The 26456-nt window shown below is 47.4% G+C and overlaps 1 protein-coding gene across 1 annotated transcript in view; it reads left to right on the forward strand.

Moving 5' to 3' along the window:
• Positions 1-26456, forward strand: part of PACS1 (phosphofurin acidic cluster sorting protein 1) — a 550726-nt gene that overhangs the window by 419267 nt on the left and 105003 nt on the right. The window contains exon 18 of the mRNA XM_082271176.1: positions 2833-2935. Coding sequence (XP_082127302.1) covers positions 2833-2935 — 103 coding nt within the window. The remainder of the gene's footprint in view (positions 1-2832; positions 2936-26456) is intronic.

Raw genomic sequence — 26456 nt, forward strand, 5'->3', positions numbered from 1 at the left:
TTAGACCAACTGACATTAACTGAGATTTTACAATGTATTCATCTCAATCCGGAGCATGCTTGTTCCCTAATCTGTCACACAAGGGTTAACCACATATAAGCGCTATATGAACCCACTGATGATGATTAATGATGGCAGCAAAAAAAGTCATGAATGATGCCAATGTATTTTTTCAAATTACCTGTGGGGCCATATTAAAGCAGCCTGGGGGCCGCAATTGGCCCGCGGGCCGGACTTTGGACATGCCTGCTATACATGGTTTGAATCTTAGCCATTTCCTGCTCTCTCTCATGCTCAGGCAATTGGGCCCAGGGGAAGGTATGATTTCATGCCTACGTAAGGGTCTTGGATGTAGTGGTTGCCTCCTTCGAGGCTGTGTCGTACAGCCAGTTTATCGCCAGACCCTTGCAAGCCAACATTCAGAGTGGGATAAACCGATGCAGTACTTTGACCACCCTATGTGTCTGACCCCCAAAGACAGACACTCCTTAATGTGATGGATATACAGCCCAGCGCTGAAATTGGGGAAGCCAAAAAAATTTATACTTGTACAAACTCCACCCTAAAACAAATTTGCATATTAGATTGAAGCAATTGATTGACTAGGTGGTTAATACACTATTACACATAATGCAGGCACAGAAATGCGACAAGGAAATCACAGCATACTTCAATACAAAAAAAATAAATGTGAAATACCATATATAAACAACCTAAATGTATATATCGTAGATAAAAGTGAATCAATGTGTATCAAGCCTGAAGATAAAAAACATCCAAGTATAGAGATGTAGAAAAAAAAGAGAGAAAAAAAATATATATATATATATATATGTAAACATGGGAAGCTACTATGCATTGGTCAAAAAAAAACATATAAATGAATATATTGGAACTCTGACAACAATTTGGAACAATATCAATAAAGACAAAAGAGGAGAGAGAGAGACTATCGCAGAAATGTCATTCGAAACCAGAGGAAATGCTCAAAACATGAAAGCTATGAATATTATACATTAGACATGCTTTTTATATTCGTAGAGGCAGTGCCATTATAGCGCCGTAGTAATCTGGATACGCATAGACCTACCTACAGAGACTGCATTCAACTACATATATCACATATTTTGTGCTGCAGTTAACGAGTACCTAATGGGAAATGTTTTACCATTGTGGTATGAAGTAATAGTCCTGTGGTTCCTATTGTGTATGTCGCAGTGCCAGCAAGTATTTAGCCCGCGACTATACGAACCTGTAACACTAAGCCAGGTATTAGATGGTGAAACTGACTTATACAGGCTAAGGGATAATGAGTTACCCAAAGTGCAAACATGGCAGCGGGAGAAATGATTTTTAAAATAAACTTACACATCTTCTTGACACAGGATTAATCGAAATGGAAGTCCTAACTAAGAAAGTGGCTGAATATATTTTGGTTGATTGTACAATCATTTTGACATTCCACCATCTGCCCAAAATCCACAAAAAAGATATTCCACGTAAAGGACGCCCAATAGTAGCAGATATAGGGTCTCTCTTCGAGAGACTTGGGGAATGAGTGGATCAATTTTTACATCCACTGGCGACGAGACTGTCAGGGTATATTAAAGAAGCAAAGAAACAAATCACCGCTCAAAGGGCTGACAGCTGGGCCAGTAGGATTCCCAAGTAAACTGTAGTAGTCCTGCAAGACTGGGTGCTCACCAAGGTCCACAACCTAAGAAGTCCATATGTATGTAGAAAGAAAGTGGCACTTCCAGTCTCAGGAAATTAGAAACTTGAGTTTTATTTCTTCAAATCAAAAAGTCCAACATCGACATGTGGAAGACAAACAGGATAGCAGCGAACGCGTTTCACACCATGTGCTTATTCATTGCAATGAACATAGATAATAAAGTGAAATGGGAAAGAAATAGTGATAATGGATCACAACATAAATAGAAAATAGAAAATTCATTCTAATGAATACTACGCAAGTAGCTGTATGTGAAGTCTGGGATACTCCCGCATCACTGTCTTGACGTTCCGTGCAGCTAGCAGGAACATTATTGTACCGAAACTGTGAAAGTGACGAGACCGTCTGCTGGCTATACAAGGATAATACAGCCCCCTTTTTGAATGATTACAAGACCGCCAGGAATTTTTCCATATGCTGTATCCTTACAGCAGTAAGGTAAGGATGTAGTACACCCGGAAGAATTTCATCTATTTTATTGATTCACCGTTATATCATCTGGTGCTGGAGTCACCTATATGATTACTTTTTGAACACATTTTGGGAGAATCACTCAAGATTTGTGGCACTTATATTCACTTAAATGAACTTTCGATTTTCTATTTATGTTGTGATCCATTATCCCTATTTATTTCCCATTTCACTTTATTATCTGTATGTATTTATATTGCTTGGCACACGATTCACTGAATCAACTTTTTATTCAAGCAGAATGTGTCACTGATTTATTGTCACACCATCGCTATTTTTACACTTATTTTATCTTTATTTAACTGCATTGATATCACTTTTTATTATCTATCATTTGTATTGCCAGCACTTTATATCTTATATTTATTCATCCACTCACATTATTTCTCACATTTTGTTGGATAAGCCCAGCTTTGTTTTCCATCATCTTTCCATTATATTCATTCAGTTTTTGGTTAGGCTGAACTAGGAGCTACAGCTATCCCTCATTAACATTTAAAAATACAGCATCTCCTTACGTGATAGCGCAGGGGCCTTCTCTATATTCATGTTTTAGCAAAGTTGCAAGTTTTGCATATTACCATTTGGAAGTTGTTTTCACCAATAAATATTTTATTTTCTTAAAGAGCCTTTTGATATTTTTGGTCGTATAATGCAGTATGTGAGTGGAGCCAACAGCTGCCATCAGCTACCAATTGCAGAAGCCATGTTAACCTGCAAACATAAACTGTGAGTATCTAAAATAATTTTAAAGCCAAACTTCAAGTTTAAAAACTGATTGCAGTTGTATGTTTATTAAAAAAAGAAATAATTGTATCAGTCTTCTTTTTTTTTGTTAGATTTGGATAAGGCAGGGAGGAGTTAGCACCCCCATTGGGTCATTGTTACTACGATCAAAGACCCCTTTACAGAGGTTTTCCATCAATTCCTGTCCAGCTGACAATAATTGACTAGACCGGAAATGCCCAACCTTTTTACAGAAAGGAGAATGACTCCCTTTTTAGTAGGGTAGGTAAGAGTGACAACTCCTGTCAACTCTTTATTCTTATCTATGCCCCTGTTTCAGACTTTCCTTTGCTTCCTGTCTGAGAGAGCTGCTTTCAGTCAGAATCCAACAGTAAGTGAGAGCAAATCTCTTTAACCCTTTTACTGCCAGGTCCTTATGGCATATGGACCTAAAGCACTGCTTGCAGCTGGCCAGGTCTATATGCCGTACGGACCTAATTTCTCCCTCTAAAAGCTCATGGTCACTTCAAAGACCATGAGCTTATAATAGAAATGTTCAGCAGACTCTACTGAACAATTCTTTAACTCTGATCAGTGGATTACAATCCGCTGATCAGAGTTGTTAACCTTAAATTGTGAATGTCCCCCCCCCCCCCCCGCCATCATTTCACTGTCCCCAGCCTCTCCACCCCCCTCTTCTTTTCTTATGCTTCTTCTCCCCCCAGCACTGACCCCCTCCACTCAAACCCTGCAACCCCAATTCCCTGCAGCTACCTTTAGAAGCCAACATCCCTCCTCTGCCGCTCCTGCTGGCTTTAGGTGCTGCTGGGGCTTGGGGGGGATCACAGAATGTCCCCCCTGACAGGCTAATTCCCCCACCCCACCCCCCGTACCAGCCCCTGCACCCCCCATTCATCACCCCCGGCGGCATCCATCCCTCTCCCACCACCTGCATCTGTGAGCGGGGGGGGGGGGATGGTTGGTGCTGGGGCTTGGTAAACGTGTTTTTCCAAGCCACCTCCCTGTAGTGCAGTGGACAGAGGCAGCCATAGCTACTGATGGCTCCTGTGTCCACTGACAGCCCAGCTGATCATAGTAAACTGAGAGTTTACTATGTGTCAGCCTGACAGTTTATGAATGGATAAGGAGTCTCTATACATACTCCTTATTCATTCATGTAAAGTGCTGCAGAGAAAGGGATTTTCTTAAGTCCCCTTTTTCAATCTAAAAAAAAAAGTTATGGGGGTCTGTTAAGACCTCTATTATCTCACCGAAGACCCCCCCCCCCCAAAAAAAAAAAATCTAATTGTGAAAAACAATTAATAAAAACTCAAAAAAAAAACTTGGCATGGGCTCTGTCAAGCAGATCCGCCTGCTCAGCAAGGGATCTCTCTGCTGATCCCCGCTGATCAGGTGGATGACAGGTCCGCGTCCGCTCCGCCAATGCAGAGTGGACACAACCCGCTGTTCTTTTTGGGGCGGTTGAATGGAAACGGGCCACCTATCTATTTCCATCCGATCTGATCAGCTAGATGGATGGGGAATGGGATCCCCATCCATCTGTTTTAGTGGACCGGATCGATGCAGACAGGTGTAAACTGACACATGTCCATTTACATCAGCTTTTTCATAGAAAACAATCGGTGGTACGATTGGACCTGCTTAAAAAATGGACAGGCAGACCCAGTCGGTCTGCTTTTGTGAAGGGAGCCTAAGGCCTTGTTCACACAGGGAATATACAGCGTACCTTTACAGGGAGGCACAACTGTTCCGTGCATCCCTGTGCAGGCAGTCCCAATGATGTCATTTGGGATGTAGCAACTGCACGAACAGAGCGTTGCTCCCAATTTGACATCCATGTAGGTCCGCGTGCATGTCCCTGAGCTCACACTATCTGCGTTCGGGGTTGTGCACCCACACGGATGTCAGATTGAGAACAGCAGCTATGCCTGTGCAGTCGTTGCATCCCAATTGACATAAATAGGACTGACTGTACAGGGATGCACGGAACACCTGTGCATCCCTGTGCGGGTAAACATTGCCCTCCTTGGGCATACACTTTAGTATGCCACATGTGAACGATGCTTTAGTAGTAATTTAGCAGGAATTTTGCAAGTTATGTTGTGTTTATGTGAACTGTTAATGATTTTAGTTTATTTTTAGTGAAAATAGCGAAATGATGAACATTTGCGCAATTATTGCGGGGCCCCAAATATCTGTAGCACTTTTTGTATTCTACAGGTCATGTACTTTCAGAAAATATCTGGTTTCAGGGCCGGTTCACACTGGTGCGATGCCAGACATCGCATGTAATTCGCACCGCATTGCTGTGCAGATACAATGTCTGTACAATGCGAATTCAGCCATACAAACTGGCTGAATTTGCATCACATTCTGACCAAACTCATGCAGGACCCTTTTTTTGTCCGCACCAGAATTGGATCGCATAGGTGTTCACACCAATGCGATTCGATTCCTGTCCAAAATCACAGTTCACGCTGCGATCTGCAAACCAATCTGGGGGTGTCATTAACTTTGTATTGACAACCGCAACGGTTCGCAGAGGGCAGTGTGAACTGCCAGAGATTCAGGTGCAATGCGGTGACCTGCACTGGATTACCAGGGTTTTCGCATCGTGTGAACCAAGCCCAAGGGGAATTTCAAATTCTGAAAGCTGTAAGTTAAAAACGGTAACCTCTGGATTTTTAGAGTTACATTTTTATTTACAATTTTGTGTATATTCATTTTTGACCATTTCACAAAAAGGTACAATTTAAAATGTACAAATATTTATTTATTAACTCAATACAGTTTATCCCTTTTTGTTTAGTAGGAATTTTGTACAATTTTCCATGTATGAATCCACTTTTAATGAGTTTAGTGTATTTTTAGCGAAAATATTGGTTTGATAAACATTTGCGCAAAAAAAATACATTTTTTTCTCTTTCGTTCATTGACAGACATATCTCCGGATATTCATAACCATTGGGTTATACTGCCTCCTACAGGAGTAGGATACTAGGCAGAAAAAAGTCTGGCTACGCCTATGGGTAGTCCCAGGGGGTATACTCCCTCTCCCTGCTATAGGTATTGAGTTTTTTCTGCCTAGTCAGGAGTAATGACCTAGTTCCTTGGCAAATTTTTTCTTTTTAGGTAGAAATGTTTTTCCTATGAGCTCTACGATCAACTGCCGGACTAGGCAATGGGCTGGATAATCTAGATCCAGTGGTTACCCCAGTCTGGCCAGCTAGCACATGCAGACCTCAGCTTGGCGCTAGGTTGGCCGCGACATACCCCCACTGGACGGGGGCTGGCCTGCGAGGTAAACGTCTCGTGTGGTCGCATACGACCGGGTCTCGCCCCCATTTCGATTGAGAGTGGTTCTACCTGGAGCACTGCCCACCCGGTTCCTTGCTATGGTGAGTAGCTGTCACCCCTCTCCTCCTGGAGGGTTTGGGGTGGACATGGGCCCCTCCTTGGCATGGTCGGGACCCCGGGTTCCCTTCCTTCCCGTCAGGCACCCCCCCTTATCTGTTCCCCAACTTACCCACCATCCACTTATGCTGGGGCTGTTTGGTTGGTTTGGTCTACCTCCTGGCGATGGCGACCACACAATCGGATGTGTGTGGGGAGTGTTGTACCTGGAAGCCTCGTAGTGCCGTATGGGGTGGTCATTTTGTTGTAGCCTATGTGTTTCTATTAGTGATCGACCAATATCGGTTTTTCATTGCCGATACCGATATTTTGGTCAATGCATATCGGTATTGGCCGATATTTTTGTACATTTTAAAAAAAAAATGTATTTTTTATTTCTCTTACGTCCTCTGACAATAGTCTTCACCAATGGGTATTGACCTCTTATCCATAGGAGCAAGCTAGGCATAAGACTTGTTAAAAAAACAAAACAATTTGCATAGACACACCTGTAGGGGGCTGTCCCACTGGTCCAATACCCCCCTGCTATCAGCATTCCCAACTCAGTTTGTCTTCTACCTAGTTAGGAGTAAGATAGGCTATCCCTGTGCTGGGGCTACAGTCTCAGCCTTTCTTCTGTTTTATTATTTTTATTTTATGTACAAGTGTTTTCTTTACACTACTATCTTTTTATTTGTTCCTGCACTTAGTCAGATTTCGGAAGACTACAGCGTTGCAGAGCTGGGAATCGGACTGGTTGTCCTGGTGTCCCAAGACAGAGAACCTTATGGAATCCCAGCCTGCCGTCGAGCGTTTAGCAAGCTATGCGTACGCCCTGGCCTCGCAATCGACCTGTCCCTGTCCTCAGGGACAAAGCCTGCGAAGTGGCCACTTCGCTAGGCTGTCTCTACTGCGGTACGGCGCGTGTAGCTAGCGTCCTGTTCGGCTGACGGTACCCCCACCCGGGGTGGGAGGCTTCCCGTCTCACGGCGGCACCCATGCTATCGCTGGTCGGTGAGTAACCCCTCTATTTGTGGGGTGTTTGTGGGGCCTCTGTGTGGGGAATGGCAGTCTGTCTTTGAGGTCTGTGTTATTCCCCTCATGTCTGTCAGTGTGCTTCCCGGTCTCTCCCTGTCCCTGAGGGCACTATGGTGGTTATGCTGCGCTGTGGGGGGGGGGGCGCGGGGGATCCCTCTCCCCGAGGTGTGCTTTTGTGTACAAATTTGGGATACCTGACATGTGCGTGCGGCCCGCTGCGAAAATTTGCGGGGCCGCCATTTTTGGTGTGGGCATGCATTTCAGCTTCATGTTTGGGCTTCTGCACTCCTCCCTGCAGCAAATTTGCGCCTTTCGGCACCATCTTGGATGTGGCACGGTCCTCTTCACAATGTGCTCGGCAGCCATTTTCCTGTAGCCTCCCCATTATTTCACATGGGCAGCCATTTTCCCTTAGTCAGTGTCCTCTAGCTGATGACATCACTTCCTTTCCTCAGACTGCAGATCATTCCAGCTAGCGTAGAGTCTGTATGTATGCACTTCTGGGGGTCTTTTCACTTCTCCTGGGTCGTTTTTTCATGCAGTCACTTTCCTGCGGTTCGCTTGTAGCACTATTTCATTTCTATTGCGGAACCTCGCGGTGCGGTCCGCAGCAGTTGCTTCTTAAAGGGCCAGCACCTTCAAAACCTTCATCCGTTTTGATATGGATTCCCAGAACAGCAATTCCCCCCAGCTCTGGTGGAGGATTCAGGTACGCCTGGGTCCTCTGAGCAGAGCTCTCTTAGCGCTGCACTTGCGATTTTAGCATCAAGGGTGGAACTGCTGATGTCTGAGCGGTCTTTTAGACAAAGGTCCAGCGCCTTTTTTCTGATTCAGATTCTGATATGGATGTCACGGACAGGTACCCCCCTGAGGGGGTCTCAGTCGGAGGGGGAAGTGGTGGAGGGGGAAGTGTCCCCCGTCAGGGCTGCCAGAGAACACGCTGCTATGGCTGCGCTTATTGGTTCTGTCAAAGAAACGCTGTGTTTGGAGGATGAGCCCCACCAGCAGGGTACGCAGTCATCCCTTGGGACCCACAGAACCCAGAGATTGGTTCAGGTTTTTTTTTTCCTGTCACGCCGACTTTCATGCAATGAACAATGGCGCAATCTGAAGCGCGGCTTTGTGGTTGAGTACCATTATCCCTTCGCGTCTCCAACGGATTTGCACTGGATTGTGGCCCCTAAGGTGGGCCACACGGTATCCAGATTACACAAGGCCACTCTGATGCCCATGGAGGCTTATCCGGTGCTTAGAGACCGGACGGATAGGCGGGTGGAATATCTTGCCCGCCACTCCTATGTGGTGGCGGGTTCCTTGCTGAAGCCCGTGTTCGCCTCAGTAATGGTCTCTCGGGCTGTGGTAGATTGGGCCAAAGTGCTCAGACGCACCCTTGTGGCTGATTCCGCCCCTTCTGCTACTTTGGAGATGGTGGACCACATTGTACAGGTGGTTTTATGCCTGTGTGATGCGGCCTTGAATGAGCCCCATTTAGCCTTACGCTTCTCTGCTGTTGCAGTGATAATCCGTCGCCTTGTGTGGCTGTAGAGCTGGTTGGCGACCAGACTTTCAGGAAGACGGTGTCTGACATCCCTTATGCAGGGAATTGCCTTTTTGGGGACTCCCTGGCCGAGTTGGTGAAGGGGGTCACTGGGGGTAAAAGCACTCTGCTGCCCCATGTGTCCAAGGGTAAGTTTTTTCCGCGGTAAGCAGGGCCCTTCCTTTAATCCTAACCTAGGGTCCTTTCATGCATTTAAGGCACATGACAAGGGTGAATCCTTCAAGGCCTCTGGTGGCCAGAAGAAGCCTTGGGCGGGCAAGTCTTTAGCCGCCCACTCTGGCATGGTGGCCCCGTCCACCGTTCAGGACTGATGGGTTCAGGAACTCATTCGGTCGGGGGGCAAGGTCGAATTTTGACCGCGCCAGCAGACAGATTCTTTGCCTCAACTCTTCATTGACCCCAGATCGTTTTTCACTATCTTCAACGGGTGGTTCAGTATCTCCTCGCCCAGGGGGTGATCGTCCCGGTTTTCGGGGGTTTTTACTCGAATCTGTTTACAGTGCCCTAAAAGGAGGGCAAGGTGCGTCCGATTCTGGACCTGAAGTTTCTAAACCGCTTTGTGCGGGTTCAAAGATTCCGTATGGAATCCCTCTGATCGGTGGTGGCCTCTCTGAGCCCGGGTGATTCCTGGCTTTAATCGACCTCAAGGATGCGTTTTTATACATCCTTATATTCGAGGGTCATCAGAGGTATCTCCGATTCGCAATCGCAGAAGAGCGCTATCAGTTTGTGGCGTTACTTTTCGATCTCGCTTCGGCTCCAAGGGGGTTTACCAAAGCTTTGGCTCCTGTTCTGGCCCTGTTGCGGGCGCAGGGGTTCGCAATCCTTGGATATCTGGACGATCTCCTGTTAAGGATGAGTTCCGGTTTAAACTCTGTTGCACGATCTGTCAATCACGGTTCAGACGCTCCAGGAGTTCAGGCGGGCCATCAACTTTCAGAAGTCGACATTGCTCCCTTCTGTTCATCTCCCTTCTCTGGGAATGGTCCTGGACTCCACCCATGTGAGAGTTTTTCCTGCCGGAGGACATGCTCCGGACTCTGCTACACAAGGTCAGGTCCCTCAGGGACAGCAAATTCTCATCTCTCAGGACCTGCATGCGGTCCCTAGGATTGATGGTGTCAGCCTTCGAGGCGATGCAGTTTGCACGGTTCCACACGCGATCTCTGCAAGCGGAGATCCTAGCTGGGTGGGACAGGCATCCTCAGTCCTTGGACAGGAGGATATCTTTGAGTCACTGGTTTAGAGCGGACCTTCTGTGGTGGCTCCAGTCTCCGACTCTGTGGCAGGGGAATCCTTCCGGCCGTTGTTATGGAAGGTGCTCACCACGGACGCCAGCCTGTCGGGCTGGGGTGGCGTTCTGGGTAAAATTGTCTGCCCAGGGCACTTGGTTGGAGGAGGAATCCTCCCTACCGATACATGCCTTGGAACTGAGAACGATCAGACTCTGTTTGCTCCGTTGGTGGGATCATCTTCAGGATCACCCTGTGCGGGTGCAGGCGGACAACACCACTGTGGTGGGGTACATCAATCACCAAAGGGGCACCAGGAGTGCCCGGGTGGCCAAGGAAGTGGCCGAGATTTTGCCTTGGGCCGAGACGCGGGTCTCTGCGCTTTCGGCTGTTCGCATTCCAGGTATGGAACACTGGCAGGCCGACTATCGGAGTCGCCAGACCCCAGACCAGGGGGAATGGTCCCTACACCCGGAGGTGTTTCAGATGCTGTGTGCGCGATGGCGCGCCTCCTCTAAACAACAAGGCTTGTGGCAAGTACACGCGATCCTCTGGCAGCCGCCTCGGGTGCACTGGTGGTGCCTTGGAATCAGTATCTCCTGATTTATGCCTTCTCACCTTTTCAGTTGTTGTCGCGGTTCCTTCGCAGGTTGGTCTTGGAACCGAGCTTGGTGGTCCTGGGGGCCCGGACTGGCCGCGCCGGTCTTGATACGGACGTCATGCAAATGGTCGTCGAGCCTCCCTAGCGGCTCCCTTTATGAGACGATCTGTTGTCTCAGGGGCTGTTCTTCCATCCTGCTTTGCAGTCGCTGGCCTTTATGGCGTGACTGTTAAAAGCCAGATCTTGAGAGATCGGGGTCACTCGTCAGAGGTCACTCCTACCTTGCTTAGAGCTAGGGAGGCCTCGTCCGGTAAGATTTCTTATCGTACCTGGAAGGCTTGCTTCGCCTGGTGCGAATAACAGGGTTTCCATCCTCACTACTTTTCTTTTTTTACAAGGGTGTTAGCCTTCCTGCAATCAGGTGTGGACATACGTCTTGCACTGACCACTGTTGAGGGTCAGTTATCCGCGCTGGCCATTCTTTTCAGTGCCCTTTGGCGTCGGATTCCTTGATCCGTACCTTTACTCATGGGGTGCGTCATTTGGCCCCCTCGGTGGGCGCCCTTAACCCCTTGGGACTTGAATTTGGTTCTGTCATTTTGCAACGTCCTCCCTTTGAGAACATCCGGGAGATTCCTCTGCTTGCACTGTCACGGAAAGTCGCCTTTCTGGTGGCGATCACATCTGCTTGCAGTGTGTCGGAGTTGGCGGTCCTATCTTGCCACTCCCTCTACCTGATGGTTCATAGGGGTAAGGTGGTCCTGTGACCTCATCACTCCTTCTTCCGAAGGTGGTGTCTGATGTCCATCTCCATGAGGACATTGTTTTACTTTCGCTGTGTGCAAATCCTAAGCATCCTAAGGAGTTTGCCTTGCATTCCTTGGATGTAGTCTGGGCGATCAGGGTGTACCTGGGGTCTACTGAATCCTTCAGGATGTCGGATTCTCTGTTCATCCTTCCCGAGGGCCCTCGTGAGGGTATGGCTGCATCTGCGGCAACCATTTCAAAATGGATCAGACAGACGTTTGTACAGGCCTACTCAGTTTGGGAACGGATGCCGCCCTTCTCTGTAAAGGCGCACTCTACCAGAGCGGTGAGTGAGTCCTGGGCTCTCCGACATCAGGCTTCGGTGGCCCAGGTGTGCAAGGCAGCGACTTGGTCGTCTGTGCACACCTTTTCCAAATTTTACAAACTTGATATTTTGGCATCGGCAGATGCTTCCTTTGGCCGCAAAGTTCTGTGCGCGGCAGTGCCTTGAGGGGGACTTGGCTTAGCCTGTCCCTGTCTGTTGGGGTTTGTTTTCCCCTTTGTTGATTTGCTTTTCTGGGTTTGTTGCTCCTGTTGAGCTGTTTTTTGTTACCCAGAGTTTAACTTTCTGGTTCAGATAAGGTTAATTTCTCTGACCAGGGTGCTGCATTGCCTTTTGTGACGGTTGCGCTTTCCACCCCTCATGTCTACACTGCTTTATGACATCCCATTGATGAAGACTATTGAGGGGCGGCGACTGTCAGAGGACGTAAGAGAAAACTGAATTTTTGTAAAATCTTACCATAAAATTCCTTTCTCTGAGTCCTCTGACAGTCGCCGCCCCGCCCCTCTTTTGGGGTTTTTTGGACTATTTACTGCTTGCTACCAAACTGAGTTGGGAATGCTGATAGCAGGGGGGGGTATTGGACCAGTGGGACAGCCCCCTACAGGTGTGTCTATGCAAATTGTTTTGTTTTTTAACAAGTCTTATGCCTAGCTTGCTCCTATGCATAAGAGGTCAATACCCATTGGTGAAGACTATTGAGGGGTGGCGACTGTCAGAGGACTCAGAGAAAGGAATTTTACGGTAAGATTTTACAAAAATTACGTTTTTTTTTCTTTGACAGGTATTCTTTTTCGAGGGATCTGGGGGTCTAAAAGACCCCAAACTTCTCCTCTGCACTTAAAAGCATTCAAAACGCCAAGCTTGACTGTTTTGAATGCTGTCATTTTTTGAATCTGGCGCCAATACACAAAAGTGACGTCATGACATCACTTCCGGGTTTTTGCATGGAGATCCGATTAGAGCCGAATGCGGCTTTGAGCGTGTCTTTGGCGGCCGTGCAGGCTGGTTGCCCAGGTCTCCCGTTGGGACGGGAGACCCCGGGCGAGCCGCGGCGTGAGGGGGAGGGGGGCATACCCTCTCGCTTCTTGTAATGGCAGCCGAGCGGCTTCTCAGCCGCATCGGTTGTCATTATAAGACAGCCGACCGTCGACTATGGACGCCGGTACTGGGGTGATGCCTCTAGCTGCAGGCATCACTACAGTACAAGCACTTTCCCGAAATATCGGCAATATCGGTCACCTTGGTGGCCGAATCCGATATATCGGGGAAAGTGCAAATCAGCCCTCGATATATCGGCTTTGCCAATAATCGGTTGATCCCTACTTTCTATGCATGGCCGCCAGGTTTCTGTAGTCCGGTGGCCATTTTGTGGTGGTTTGCCATTGAAAATGGTGGCGGCCATGACAGTGGAGCCATGTGGCGGCGATTTCGGCGGTGGGAGCCCCTCCTCATCCTCTGTTGCTGACTCCTGGATCCGTGCGTGCAGATTATCCTGGTGGCTGCAGGTGCCTGTTTCTGCTGGGTGGTGGGTCTGGTGGGGTTCTCTCCCTCTCTGCTGAGGATCACTTGGGGCTCTGTGCCTGGCGACTGGGGGTGCTGCCAGCACGGTGGGGGTGTCCTTTGCAGTGTTCTACACCTGTTTTGTGGGGTTCCCCTGGTGACTCATGAAGTCTTTGGAGCACATCTCCCCACCTGATCCCCTCTCTGAGGCTGCGGGCCCCCCCCGGGTCCCAACCCTCCATCGGTGCACTGACGACAGGCCTGGAGTCCTTCGTGTCCTGGTTGGAGGTGGCTTTCAGGTGACGGGCTAGCAAAAAAGTGCCCCCTGCCTAATCTGTCTCAACAGATCCTGAATCTGTTTCGGCCGCCACGGATGTGGGTCACCCTGCTGGGTCGGCAACCACGCGCCCTGGAATCCTCTGGTAGTGAGGATGATTCCTCCACGTCTGCAATCCCGGACGAAAAGGCGCTGGTGGAAGCACTGATTGCATCTGTGCGTGTGACCTTAAAGATGGAGGATGCAGCTACGATGACGGAGGCGCAGGTTCCTTTTGGCACTCACAAGCCATCCATGACGGCAAAGGTTTCCTTTCCCCGCTTATTTTGGCAGAATTGTCACTAAAGAGTGGGGACGACCAGTGCGTCCCCTTGGGGTCCCTAAGCACTTAACTAGGCATTACCCCTATGAGGAATTCCTTATGAGGAAGTGGACTGTTCCACCGGTGGTGGATCCTCCATTTTCCAGATTCAACAAGGCAACCATGATTCTGGTTGGAGTCGCCGGCCTTTAACCACCTCCCACCCGGGCCATTGTAAATATACGGCCGGGTGGGAGTCTCGTCCTTCTGAATGGACTTTCCGGAACGTCCTTCAGAAGGAGAGAGATCGCGCCGCCGCGGGCACGCGCAGCGGCGCGATCTCGATGTGCCTGTGTCCCTCGGACACAGAGCAACATCATTCGGCAGGAGGGCCCTGTGATTGGCCCTCCTGATCACATGACGGCTGTGTCCAATCACAGCCGTCATGTAATGTAAATAGAGCCGTTGTAACGGCTTCGATCTCTTCTCCTCCTGACAGATCCTGTCAGTGAGGAGAAGAGAAGAGGATCGGTGCTGCTGCTGGGGTGATCAGTGAGTATTTCTAATTACTCACTGATCACAGGGGGGGTCTGTGCTGGTAATCAGATGATTGATTACCAGTACAGCCTTGGGGGGGGGAGGGGTGCCACTAAGCCACCAGGGATGCCCACCATGGCCACCAGGGATGGCAAGCAGGGCTCAGAGAGCCCCCCCAGTGCCCTCCCTATCAGTGTTGCCCACCAATGCCATCTATCAGTGCTGCCCACCAGTGCCGTTATTGCCATCTATCAGTGCCGCCCACCAGTGCCCATTACTGCCCACCAGTGCCGCCTATCAGTGCCGATCATTGCCGCCCAACAGTGCCGCCAATCAGTGCCCATCAGTGCTGCCTATCAGTGCCCATCAGCGCTGCCTATCAGTGCCCACCAATGCTGCATATCAGTGCTATCTATCAGTGCCACATATCAGTGCCCATCAGTGAGGCATATCAGTGCTACCTATCAGTGCCCATCAGTGCTGCATATCAGTGCCACCCCGTCAGTGCCACCCCATCAGTGTCTCCTCATCAGTGCCTGTCAGTGCGGCATCATCAGTGCTCATCAGTGCAGGAAAAAACATATCTATTTACAAAATTTTATAACCTAAACAAAAAAACTTTTTTTTTTTTTTTCAAACTTTTCAGTCTTTTTTTATTTGTGCACCAAAAAAGAAAAAAACTGACGGTGATCAAATACCACCAAAAGAAATCTCTATTTGTGGGGAAAAAATGACACAAATTTGGTTTAGGTACAGTGTTGCATGACCGCGCAATTGTCATTCAAATTGCAACAGCGCTAAAAGCTGAAAATTGGTCTGGGAAGGAAGGGGGTTTAAGTGCCCAGTATTGAGGTAGTTAAGGATCCAGCTGACAGGAACGCGGAGGCAGTGGCCCGCAATATGCACACTAGCTGGTTTGGCACTGATGCCAGTATTCACCTTTGCCCTGGTGTCGCAATCTCTGACCGAGTGGGCTAAGCTTTTTACGCCATGAACTGGAGGGAGAACAGCTGGTCAAGGGGCTGCAGTTTATCTGTAAATGCCTTTTTGGATGAGGTTCCCCTAGTGGCGTGGTTTTCTGTTTCGAGAGTGGTCTTTCGGCATTTCTTTTGGCTCAAATGCTGGTCTGTGGACCTGACTTCTAAAGAGGCCTTGACTGATCTCCCCTTTCAAGGAGATCAAATGTTTGGAGCTACCCTGGATGACATCATTAAAGGTCCCACAGGGGTGAAGCTTACCTTTCTTCCGCAGGCTACTAAGGGCAAGGAACCTCATCGTAGATGTGGGCTTTACGTCTCGGCTCATAAGAAGTTTTTTCGGCCTTCAGGGTTGACTGACAAGAGCTCGAAGCCCTTTCAGGTCCGCCTCTGGAGGATCCAAATGAACCTGGTCTGGCTTCTCTGAACCCGTGGACAAGGCTCCTTCAGCGTGAAAGTGCACCTTTACCCGTATCAGGGGGTGGGGGGACGTCTTTGCTGGTTTCTGGACCCGTGGACTTCCCTGGTACAAGACAGGTGGGTCCACAAAGTCATTTGGTCCGGCTACAAGATCGAGCTTCGCTCTTGTCCCCCGGCAAGAACTTGCTCCTTGCTCGCACCTCAAGGGGTGATTGTCCCAGGTTCCGACTTCGGAATGTTTTTTTCAGGGTTTTTACTCAAACCTGTTTACAGTTCCCATCAAGGAAGGCAAAGTGCTTGCATTCCTGGACCTCAAGGCATTGAACTGCTTTGTGCAGGTGCAGAAGTTCAGAATGGAGTCCATTCACACGGTGGATTTCCTTGCTTATTTCGACATCAAGGATGCCTACCTTCACATTCCAATATGTGCCAGTCACCAGCGCTTTCTCTGCTTTGTCGTGGGAGAGGAGCATTATCAGTTTTTGGCGTTACCCTTTGGTCTCGCCTCCGCTCCTCAGGTCTTCACAAAAGTGCTACCCCCGGTGCTAGCTTGGTTACGCCAATGGGGGATCGCGGTGCTGGGCTACTTGGATGATCTCTTTCTGCGAGCGTAGTCTCCTACTGCTCTGGTGGAAAACCTGGAGATCACAATACGAGCTCTGTGGGAGTTTGGCTGGATTCAGATTTTTCCGAAGTCTGCGCTGGTTCCGTCCACAAAGTTGGACTATCTGGGCCTGGCTCTGGACTCTGCCTTAGCCAGAGTGATCCTTCCTCTGTACAAACTCCAGAAATGACAGGCTGCAATTCATCTCTTGCTGTCCAGCAGATGGTCATCCCTCCGGACTTGCATGCCGGTGCTGGGCCTGATGGTGTCTACCTTTGAGGCGGTTCAGTTTGCACAGTTCCGTACGAGGTCCCTGCAATGGGAGATTCTGGCCAAATGGTACAAGACTCCGCAGTCTCTGGACAATCAGATGCGGCTGGGTCAGGGAATGAAGGAGTCCCCGATATGGTGGCTTCGTTCTTCGGTGCTTCGGCTGGGCAAGTCCTTCATCACCTTGCATTGGGCAGTGGTCACCACGAATGCTAGCCTGTGTCTTGGAACTCCGAGTGATCAGACTGTGCCTCGAACATTGGACGGATCGTCTTCAGGGATGTCCGATGCGCATTAAATTGGACAATGCCACGGCCGTGGCTTATGTCACTCACCAAGGGGGCACAAAAAGTGTCCTGGCGGCTCTGGAGGTAGCCAGCATTCTAAAGTGGGCAGAACGGTTTGTTGCAGCCATCTCCGCTGTACACGTTCCTGGGGTGGAAAACTGGCAGGCGGATTGCTTCAATCGGCAGGCATTGGACCAAGGGGAGTGGTCCCTTCATCCGGAGATGTTTCATCAGTTGTGTCTCCGGTGGGGCATCCCCAAGTTGGATCTGTTGGCGTCTCGGCTCAACAGAAAGGTACAGAGGTTTGTGGCTTGATCAAGGGATCCTTTGGCAGACACCACAGACGCTCTGGTGGCCCCGCGGGGTCAGTTTTGTCTGATTTACGCCTTCTCACCTCTGAAGCTCCTGCCAAGAATTCTACACAGGATCGAGGAAGAAGGAATTCTGGTCATCTTAGTGGCTCAGGACTGCCTTCCCTGGGCTTGGTATGCTGATCTGGTGCGGCTAGCCACCGACATTCCTTGGAAGCTTAATCTCAGGGAGGATCTGCTGTCCCAAGGACCGATCTTCCATCCTGCATTACAGTTGCTTGCAGTTGCTTGCTTTGACGGCTTGGCTGTTGAATGCCAGGTGCTGAAGGATAGAGGTTTATCTGAGTTGGTGATTCCTACACTGTTAAAAGCTAGGAAATCTGCTTCTAGGAAGACGTACATTGCGTGGTGTGAGTCTCTTGAGGTTCATCCTTGCTCCTTCTCGGTGGCTCGGATCTTGACCTTCCTTCAATGGGGGGGTTGAACAGCAGTTGGCCTTGAGTACCATCAAGAGCCTTTGGCAGTCTTCCTCCAATGACCCTTGGCCACACACTCCCTGGTACATACCTTTCTTCAGGGTGTCCGACATTTGGTTCCTCCAGTGCAGTCTCCCTTGCTGCCTTGGGACCTCAATTTGGTGCTTTCGGCCCTTCAAAAGCCTCCCTTTGAGAATCTTCCTGGTCATCGGTTCACACTTTCACAAAGTTTTATAAAGTGGATGTGTTGGCATCTGCAGATGCTTCTTTTGGCCGCAAGGTTTTGCAGGTTGCTGTTGAGAGGACCCGATCTTCTTTAAGGGTGTATGTTTTTTCAGGTTGGCTCCAGTTGTTTTGAGCTCCTGTTGCCTGGTTGGCTACTGTTTAGCCTTGGGAATTTTTTCGCTGTTCCCACCCTTAACACTGCTTTGGGACGTCCCAATGGTTAAGAATATCAGGAGCTGTGTCAGTCAATGAACGAAAGACAAAATGGGATTTTTGACTTACCGTAAAATCCATTTCTCTAAAGTTCATTGATGTACACAGCACCCATCCCTCTGTGGAATTGTAATTTTTCTGACACTGCTTGTAACAAAACTGAGTACCTATAGCAGGGAGAGGGGTAATACCACATGGGACTGCCCAACGGCGTAGCCGGACTTTTTTTTCCTGCCTAGTGTCCTACTCCTGTAGGAGGCTATATAACCCAATAGTTAACAATATCAGGAGCTGTGTCCATCAATGAACTTCAGAGAAATTGATTTTAAGGTAAGTCAAAAATCCAATTTTTATTCTATTGGCTATGTGCTTTCAGAAAATATATGGTTTGGGGGGTCTTTTATAATCTCTGAAAGCTGTAAGTGGAAAAGGAAAACCCCCAGATTTTTAGAGAAATTTGGTTATTTACAGTTTTGTATACATTTAGTTTTCACCATTTTGCGAAAAGATGCAATTAAAAATTTATAAATATTTGTTATTTATTAACTCAATACAGGGTAAGTTTTTATATTTAGTACGTATTTAGCAGGAATTTTGTAAAATGTGCTGTTTTTGTATATGCTACAATTGCTTTTAGTGTATTTTTAGCAAAAATATTGATTTAATAAACATTTGTGCAAATATCCTGGGGCCGTAAAAATCAGTATCCCCTTCCTTTTATTCTACTGGTCCTATGCTTTCAGAAAATATATGGTTGAGTGGGGGTCTTTAATAAATTCTGAAAGCTGTAAGGGAACAAGAAAAACCTTCAGATTTTTTAAAGTGATGTGGTTCTTTACATTTTAGCGTTCGTTTAATTTTCACCATTTTGCAAAAAGGCGTAATTTAAGAATTCCAAATATTTGTTATTTATTAACTCACTACAGGTTTAGCTTTTATATTTGGTAAGAATTTAGCAGGAATTTTGTGAAATTTGCTGTGTTTATATCTGCTATAAATTAATTTAGATAATTTTAGAGAAATATATAGTTTTGATAAACATTTGCGCAAATAGCACAGGGTGTTAAAATCATTAGCACCTTCTTTTTATTTTAAGATCATGTGCTTTCAGAAAATATATGGTTTGGGTGGTCCTAAACAAACTCTGAAAGTTGTAAGGGAACAATGAAAACCTATAGATGATTTTGAGAAATTTGGATCTTTCCATTTTTGTGTATGTTCGTTTTTCATTATTTCGCAAAAAGGCGCAACCTAAAATTTACAAATAGTGGTTATTTATTAACTCAATACAGGTAAGCTTTTATATTTAGCAGGATTTTTGTAAAATGTGCGGTTTTTATCTGCCAATAATGCCTTAAAAATCAGTAGCCCCTTTATTTGTATTCTACTGGTCATGTGCTTTCAGAAAATATATGGTTTGGGAGGTCTTCAACAAACACTGAAAGCTGTAAGGGAAAAATAATAAAGCAGAGGAAAAATTGCAAAAATGGCCTTGCCAGCTACTTTTAAAAGTGGAGCACAGGGCCTGGCAGCGAAAGGGTTAAACATAACCCATAGAATGGTAGAAACCTAATGGGTTATAAACCTTCCCTGCTTTATAAGAAAAAAAAATAGATTACATAGGCTTTAATGTGGAAGATTTGGTTTAGGTGAAACCTGTTATTGGCCTAAAGTAGTGGTAAGCCTCTGAAATTAAAAATGAACAAAGCATATCATTCTATGGTGTGTAGCACCTACTGTGATTTTTTTTTTCCTGCACTGTCATCATTCTGCTATCTGCATGAGTCACTTCTGACAGTCTATGCCTATCTCAGGCAATCTCCACACTGCCCCACTCCCCTCCAGCACACAGCAGTAGATTAACGGTCTCAGCTGTGTATGTTTCCCTAGGAGACTGCAGGGGGGCAGTCCAGTCCCTTTACTCAAGTCTCAAATTACACTCCACTCCTTGCTTCATGCTTTACAGTGTAACACACCAGATCCCAGCCTTCTGGAGCTCAGTAATGTGTGTTGGAGGATCCTGTATAGTAGAGAGGGCTGCAGATAAACAGGCTCAACTTAAGTACAAGGAGTTGTTTCATCTCTGTGCATCACCTGAGGCATTTCAGTGGGTATATGTAAGCGTTTACAACCACTTAAAGTTATTAAAGATTTCAGAACAGGTTAGGCCCCTCGCACACTGGGCCATTCAGCTGTAGTATGTCCCTCCTGGTGCTTTAGGCTAAGTTCACACTGGCGTTAAAAAAAAAAAAGGGTTTTGAAAAGCATTAAAAATGCCCCTCAAATGCCTATGCACAAGATACAATAGACCGCACACAGTAGTGTTCACACTATCAAAACATGAAGCGTTTGCGTAGCTTCAAAATTGAAACATCTTGTCGAGTCAGCAGCTGTTTGAAGTCTTTTAATGCCTCCCATTCAAGTCTATGTTAACGCTTCCACCTTTATATCAGAATTATTTTACAAGTCATGTGTCCACAGATAGCAGCCATCTTGGCCATGACATATCCAATTTAGGGTGTGCCCCTATCCTCAATTAACTAATTACATTTGGAAGGATTGGGAAACAGGGATTTCGGGCACAAGAGTTTTTTAAAAAGATTTCTTTTATTCAACACAAAACTAAATATTTTAAAATCATAGAAAAATACAGGCAGATAATTGTGTATTAAGGACACAGTGAGACCACACAACAATGGTCTATGTTGTACAATATCTCAGTGCATAGAACTTATAAAAGTCGATTTACATACAGTTCAAAGTACAAGATCATTGGTAGTCATATAATCCTTGGAAACGTATTGCTTGATATCAGAAGAACCGCCGACGGACACCCAAGCAGTATGGTGCCGGTCAGCGGGGTCGACTGAAAGTATAAGTTAACATTCACCATGTAATATATGACCTTTGCTCGACATGTTTCGCTTTCTTAGACAAAAAAGCTTCATCTGGAGCATATCATTTCTTTTGTCTGTACATATAGTAATCAGGCACATATCTCAATTTCCATAGAGAATTCTTTTAACGAGGAGGACTGTGCGTTTTGGGAAGCTCAAAAAAGGCAATGTATAGTGACATAGTAGTGAGGGTAGTCACTCCATGTCTCATATCAAACTTGGGAAGGACCAGAGCTTAAATGTAGGGAGCGTATCTCCTCTGCTTGTATGTCGGCCCTTGCCACGCTGTTCTCAGCTTCCGCACAGTCCTCACCGGATGGGGAACCTCCACCAGGGTGGATCATCATGGTGGAGGTTCCCCATCCGGTGAGGACTGTGCGGAAGCTGGGAACAGCGTGGCAAGGGCCGACATACAAGCAGAGGAGATACGCTCCCTACATTTAAGCTCTGGTCCTTCCCAAGTTTGATATGAGACATGGAGTGACTACCCTCACTACTATGTCACTATACATTGCCTTTTTTGAGCTTCCCAAAACGCACAGTCCTCCTCGTTAAAAGAATTCTCTATGGAAATTGAGATATGTGCCTGATTACTATATGTACAGACAAAAGAAATGATATGCTCCAGATGAAGCTTTTTTGTCTAAGAAAGCGAAACATGTCGAGCAAAGGTCATATATTACATGGTGAATGTTAACTTATACTTTCAGTCGACCCCGCTGACCGGCACCATACTGCTTGGGTGTCCGTCGGCGGTTCTTCTGATATCAAGCAATACGTTTCCAAGGATTATATGACTACCAATGATCTTGTACTTTGAACTGTATGTAAATCGACTTTTATAAGTTCTATGCACTGAGATATTGTACAACATAGACCATTGTTGTGTGGTCTCACTGTGTCCTTAATACACAATTATCTGCCTGTATTTTTCTATGATTTTAAAATATTTAGTTTTGTGTTGAATAAAAGAAATCTTTTTAAAAAACTCTTGTGCCCGAAATCCCTGTTTCCCAATCCTTCCAAATGTAATATGTTAACGCTTCGCAAATGCTCTGGCAGGCAGTTGTGGTGCGGTTGCGGAGCGTTAAGATTAGTTCATGTACTGTAATGGAAAAGGCATTAATGGAGCAGTTTTAACGCGTCTTAACACTCATCAAACGCTTCAAAACGGCCCATGGGAAGCATTATTAGCTCTTGTAAAACGCCAGTCTAACATCCATACTAAAGCTCATTAACGCGAGTCTAATGCACATACTAACGCTACAGGTGCATTTTTTAATCATTAGAAATGTAGTTAAGTGTGAACAAGCCCTTGGTGTGCCCAATAGCGATAGATGCAGTGACTAGCCCAGCTGCAGGCAGCCTGTCAAAGGCTATAGCAGGACTTGGCTGAAAGCTGTATAGAGTTTTTCCATTCAGGGACAATGTTCCAGAATGGAGGCACTGTTTTAATAGTGGAAACATTTGGTTTAAAGAAGAACTTGGCCGACTTTGCAGTTGAGGGAAAGGATGGCCAGAAGGTTGGAAGAACTTTTAAACTAGGAGGTGGGGGGGGGAAGGATCAGAGACAGATACACAGTGTAGTGAGCAAGGGTCAAAGTGTGCAGATATGGACAAAGCTGAGCAGGGAGTAGGGGTCTTGAAAATCGTACAATCAATGCATCCTGATGTAGCCTTAAATGATTCTGCATCAATGCAGAAATTGGCTACATCGCGATTGCGTCAATGACGTCATCGGCCCTGTCAGAGTCCTCCCCTCCCTCCTCCTCTGCATGCCTATATGTGTATGTCACACAGAGCGGGGATCTCCCGCTGTGACATCTGAAATGCCCGGTGGCTGCTGTAAAAAAGCCCCACCTCCTAGACTGGCTCCTATGATAGACATCACACTGAAGCAATTGCAGGGAAATTTTGGACTTTGTTGACAGTGGCCACCGGGCAATTTAAATCCAAGCTCTGTGTCACAGCAGGAGATCCTCACTCTGTGTGATCCGGGCACTGATGAGGCTGCATTGATGGGCACTGGTATGCTGCATTGATGGGCACTGGTATGCTGCATTGATGGGCACTGGTAGGTTTCACTGATGAGGTTGCATTGATGAGCACTGATAAGGCTGCATTGATGGGCGCTGGTAGGTTGCATTGATGGGCACTGGTAGGCTGCATTGATGGGAACCAATGAGGCTGAATTGATGGGCACTGATGAGGCTGCATTGATGGGCACTGGTAGGCTGCACTGATGGGCACTGGTAGGCTGCACTGATGAGGTTGCATTGATGGGCACTGATGAGGTTGCATTGATGGGCACTGATGAGGTTGCATTGATGGGCACTGATGAGGCTGCATTGATGGGCACTGATGAGGCTGCATTGATGGGCACCGATGAGGCTGCATTGATGGGCACTGATGAGGCTGCATTGATGGACACTGGTAGGCTGCACTGAGGGACACTGGTAGGCTGCACTGAGGGACACTGGTAGGCTGCACTGAGGGACACTGGTAGGCTGCACTGAGGGACACTGGTAGGCTGCACTGAGGGACACTGGTAGGCCGCACTGAGGGACACTGGTAGGCCGCACTGAGGAACACTGGTAGGCTGTATTGTTGGGTACTGGTAAGCTGAACTGATAGCCACATATAAGGCTGCCGGGATGAGGCTACACTGATGGGTTTTTGATCAAAACCATGGGCAGTAATAATGATGCATCGCGGAATCGAAACGTTGACAGGAAAATTGTAATCGAATTATGAAACCAGTGTAAAGATGCGCACCTCTAATGGGAAGGGGACCACAAATCAAAAGATAGAGTAACTAAAGTATTGAGGACCAATACTTGTAACTGGAAATAACTTTACTAAGCTGCGCTCCATATTATGTGATAATAAATGCAATCAAATTCTTAAAACCAAGAACACTGAAGTGAAAAAGGAGTGCTTTAAAGACATTTACTACTTTTAGATCAGTTTGTTTTACCCCCTTCCAGTCCAGGCCATTTCTTAGTTCTCTGCACTGCCATAGCATCTTTTCCCTGTAATATTTTCCTGCGGAAATGGAAGTAAATGTGGAGTGAAAATGAAGGGCTGCTGTGTAAAGACTAGAATATCCTCAGCATGAGCTGCAACTTTATACATATGACTTAAAATTTGAATTTCTCTCCTCGTCTTCCAGGACAGCCACTGAGACAGACATAGAGCTCCTCCCTCCATGACAGGAAACACGTTCATCCACTCACTTAAAGGGGGTACTCCAGGCCTACTCCTTCAGTTTGTGTTTCCTGCTGGACGGGAAGTAAGCATATTTTCAGGAAACTGCCTGTTTGGGAGCTCCATGTCTCAGGGCTGTCCTGGGTGGTAGATCCCTGGGTGTACCTACTCCTGCCAGCGTGATCCCTCCAGTCGGCTGGAGGAGGGCTGTGCCGACTATTTCTGCTTGTGCTAGGGGAGAGAGGGGATCTATGAGGGGGTGGCAGCACCCGCCATGCCGCTTGCCAGGCTGGTTCCGCAAGCTCCGGTTGAGTGACCACATCAGAGGGCACCTGAGACTGCGGTTCTGTCTCATGGAAGGCGCGGCAGTAGGCCGTTAGGGGCATCTGGCGCAGAGTGGAGACCCAGCAGGGGCTGTGGCAGATTACTACAGGATTCTATTGAGGGCACTGTGGCTACTCAGGCAGTGTACGCTGGGTCCTCGGGCACTGGCTCCTCTCAGGAACGCATGGGGTGGGTCTCTCTCACTAATTCTTGGGGGTCTTTTAGGAGCCACAGGTGATAGGTGGGCACCTTTTTTCCTTACTTGCCCAGAATAGGGGTGTATGGTGTACAGAAGTCTGTTTTTTTGTTTGGCTTTTAGGTTAAAGCCCAAGACGAGGCACAGGCGCCAAGAAGCAAGTGTGCCATTTGTGCAGCAAAGTTAGGCTCAACTTGGGAGAAGCCTCTTTGCCCGGGGTGTGTCAGTAGCCTAGTGAAAGATGAGTCAGTGACCGCATGTCACAAAATCCTTTCCTCGGTTAAAAATGAGATTGCATCTACCTTTCAGTCATTCAAGAGCTTGATGGGTAGGATGCAAGGCCCCCCTGCGGCCCTAACCATGGCCGCCAGTTTGCCAGCCTTGTCTGAACCCAGCCAGGAAGGGGATGGCGAGGACTGGGAAGAGGACTATAGGTCGCAAACCTCTTCCCAGGTGTACTCCGGGTCAGTGAAGAAGGGGACTCCTCCAGGGGGTCTAGGGCATAGACTGACGCTGGATGAGGTGGACGACCTTCTAAAGGCTATCTATGAAACCCTAGAAATTGAGGAGAAGGAGGTACAGTTATCTCAGCATTACCTCTTGTGCCTGGGGTTAAATGCAAAAAATCCAGGGTCTTCCCTGTACATAGTTCCCTGGTGGATTCTTTCAAATTAGAATGGGAGAACCCTGAAAAAAAAAACTTTTTTCTCTGGCAGCCTTAAGAGAAGGTTGCTTTTCAAGGCAGTCAGTTTTTTTGGCTGATGCTTCAGAGTCAGTTAAGCTAGCTGCCCGGTCTTCTGCATTGGTAAATTCCGCAAGAAGAACCATATGGTTGAAAACTTGAGCAGGGGATTCCATGTCCAAAGGCTTTGCGGCTTGCCTTTCTCTGGGGATCATTTGTTCAGACCAGGGCTGCAGGATGCCCTTGAACGGACTCCGGATAAGAAGAAGGCCTTCCCGGAGAGTAAGTGGAAGCCGGGTACCGAAACATTTTTTTATGGCTACAGGCAGCTGAGCCAGCAGGACAGAGACAGTCATCCCAAGAAGCACTGGTCAGGACATAAAGGTTGAGGAAAAGGGGGCATTCTATTTAATGCTCCTCAAGCCTGGGGGCCTTCTGTTTAATCCTCCTCAAGCCCCCACCAAGTCCCAATGACTCCTGCGTCCCAGTGGGGGGAAGATTGGGGGCCTTTCTCTCACAGTGGCCTTCAGTGGCCTTGAGTTCTACATCCTAGATATTCTAGGGAACAGCTACAGGTTGGAGTTTAGCTCAAATCCCACTGCCAAATTCCTGGTGACCTTTTTGCCTCAGGATCAGGAGAAAGCAGAGGTGCTTTGTCTCCTGTTAGATCTGTTGAACCTGAAGATGCTCATGCAGGTACCTTGTGGCAAACTGGGTCAGGGATTCTATTTCCATGTCTTTGTGATAAAGAAGCAATCTGGCAAATTTTGCCTGATTTTGAATCTTCATCTGCTCAACAGATCTCTGAAGTACAAACATTTCAGGTTGGAGTCCATCTTTTCGGTAGCAAGTGTGCTCTTCCCAGGCTGCTTTATGGTGACAGT

This window comes from Pelophylax lessonae, assembly GCF_965119305.1.
Source record: "Pelophylax lessonae genome assembly, chromosome: 10".
Classification (NCBI taxonomy): Eukaryota; Metazoa; Chordata; class Amphibia; order Anura; family Ranidae; genus Pelophylax; species Pelophylax lessonae.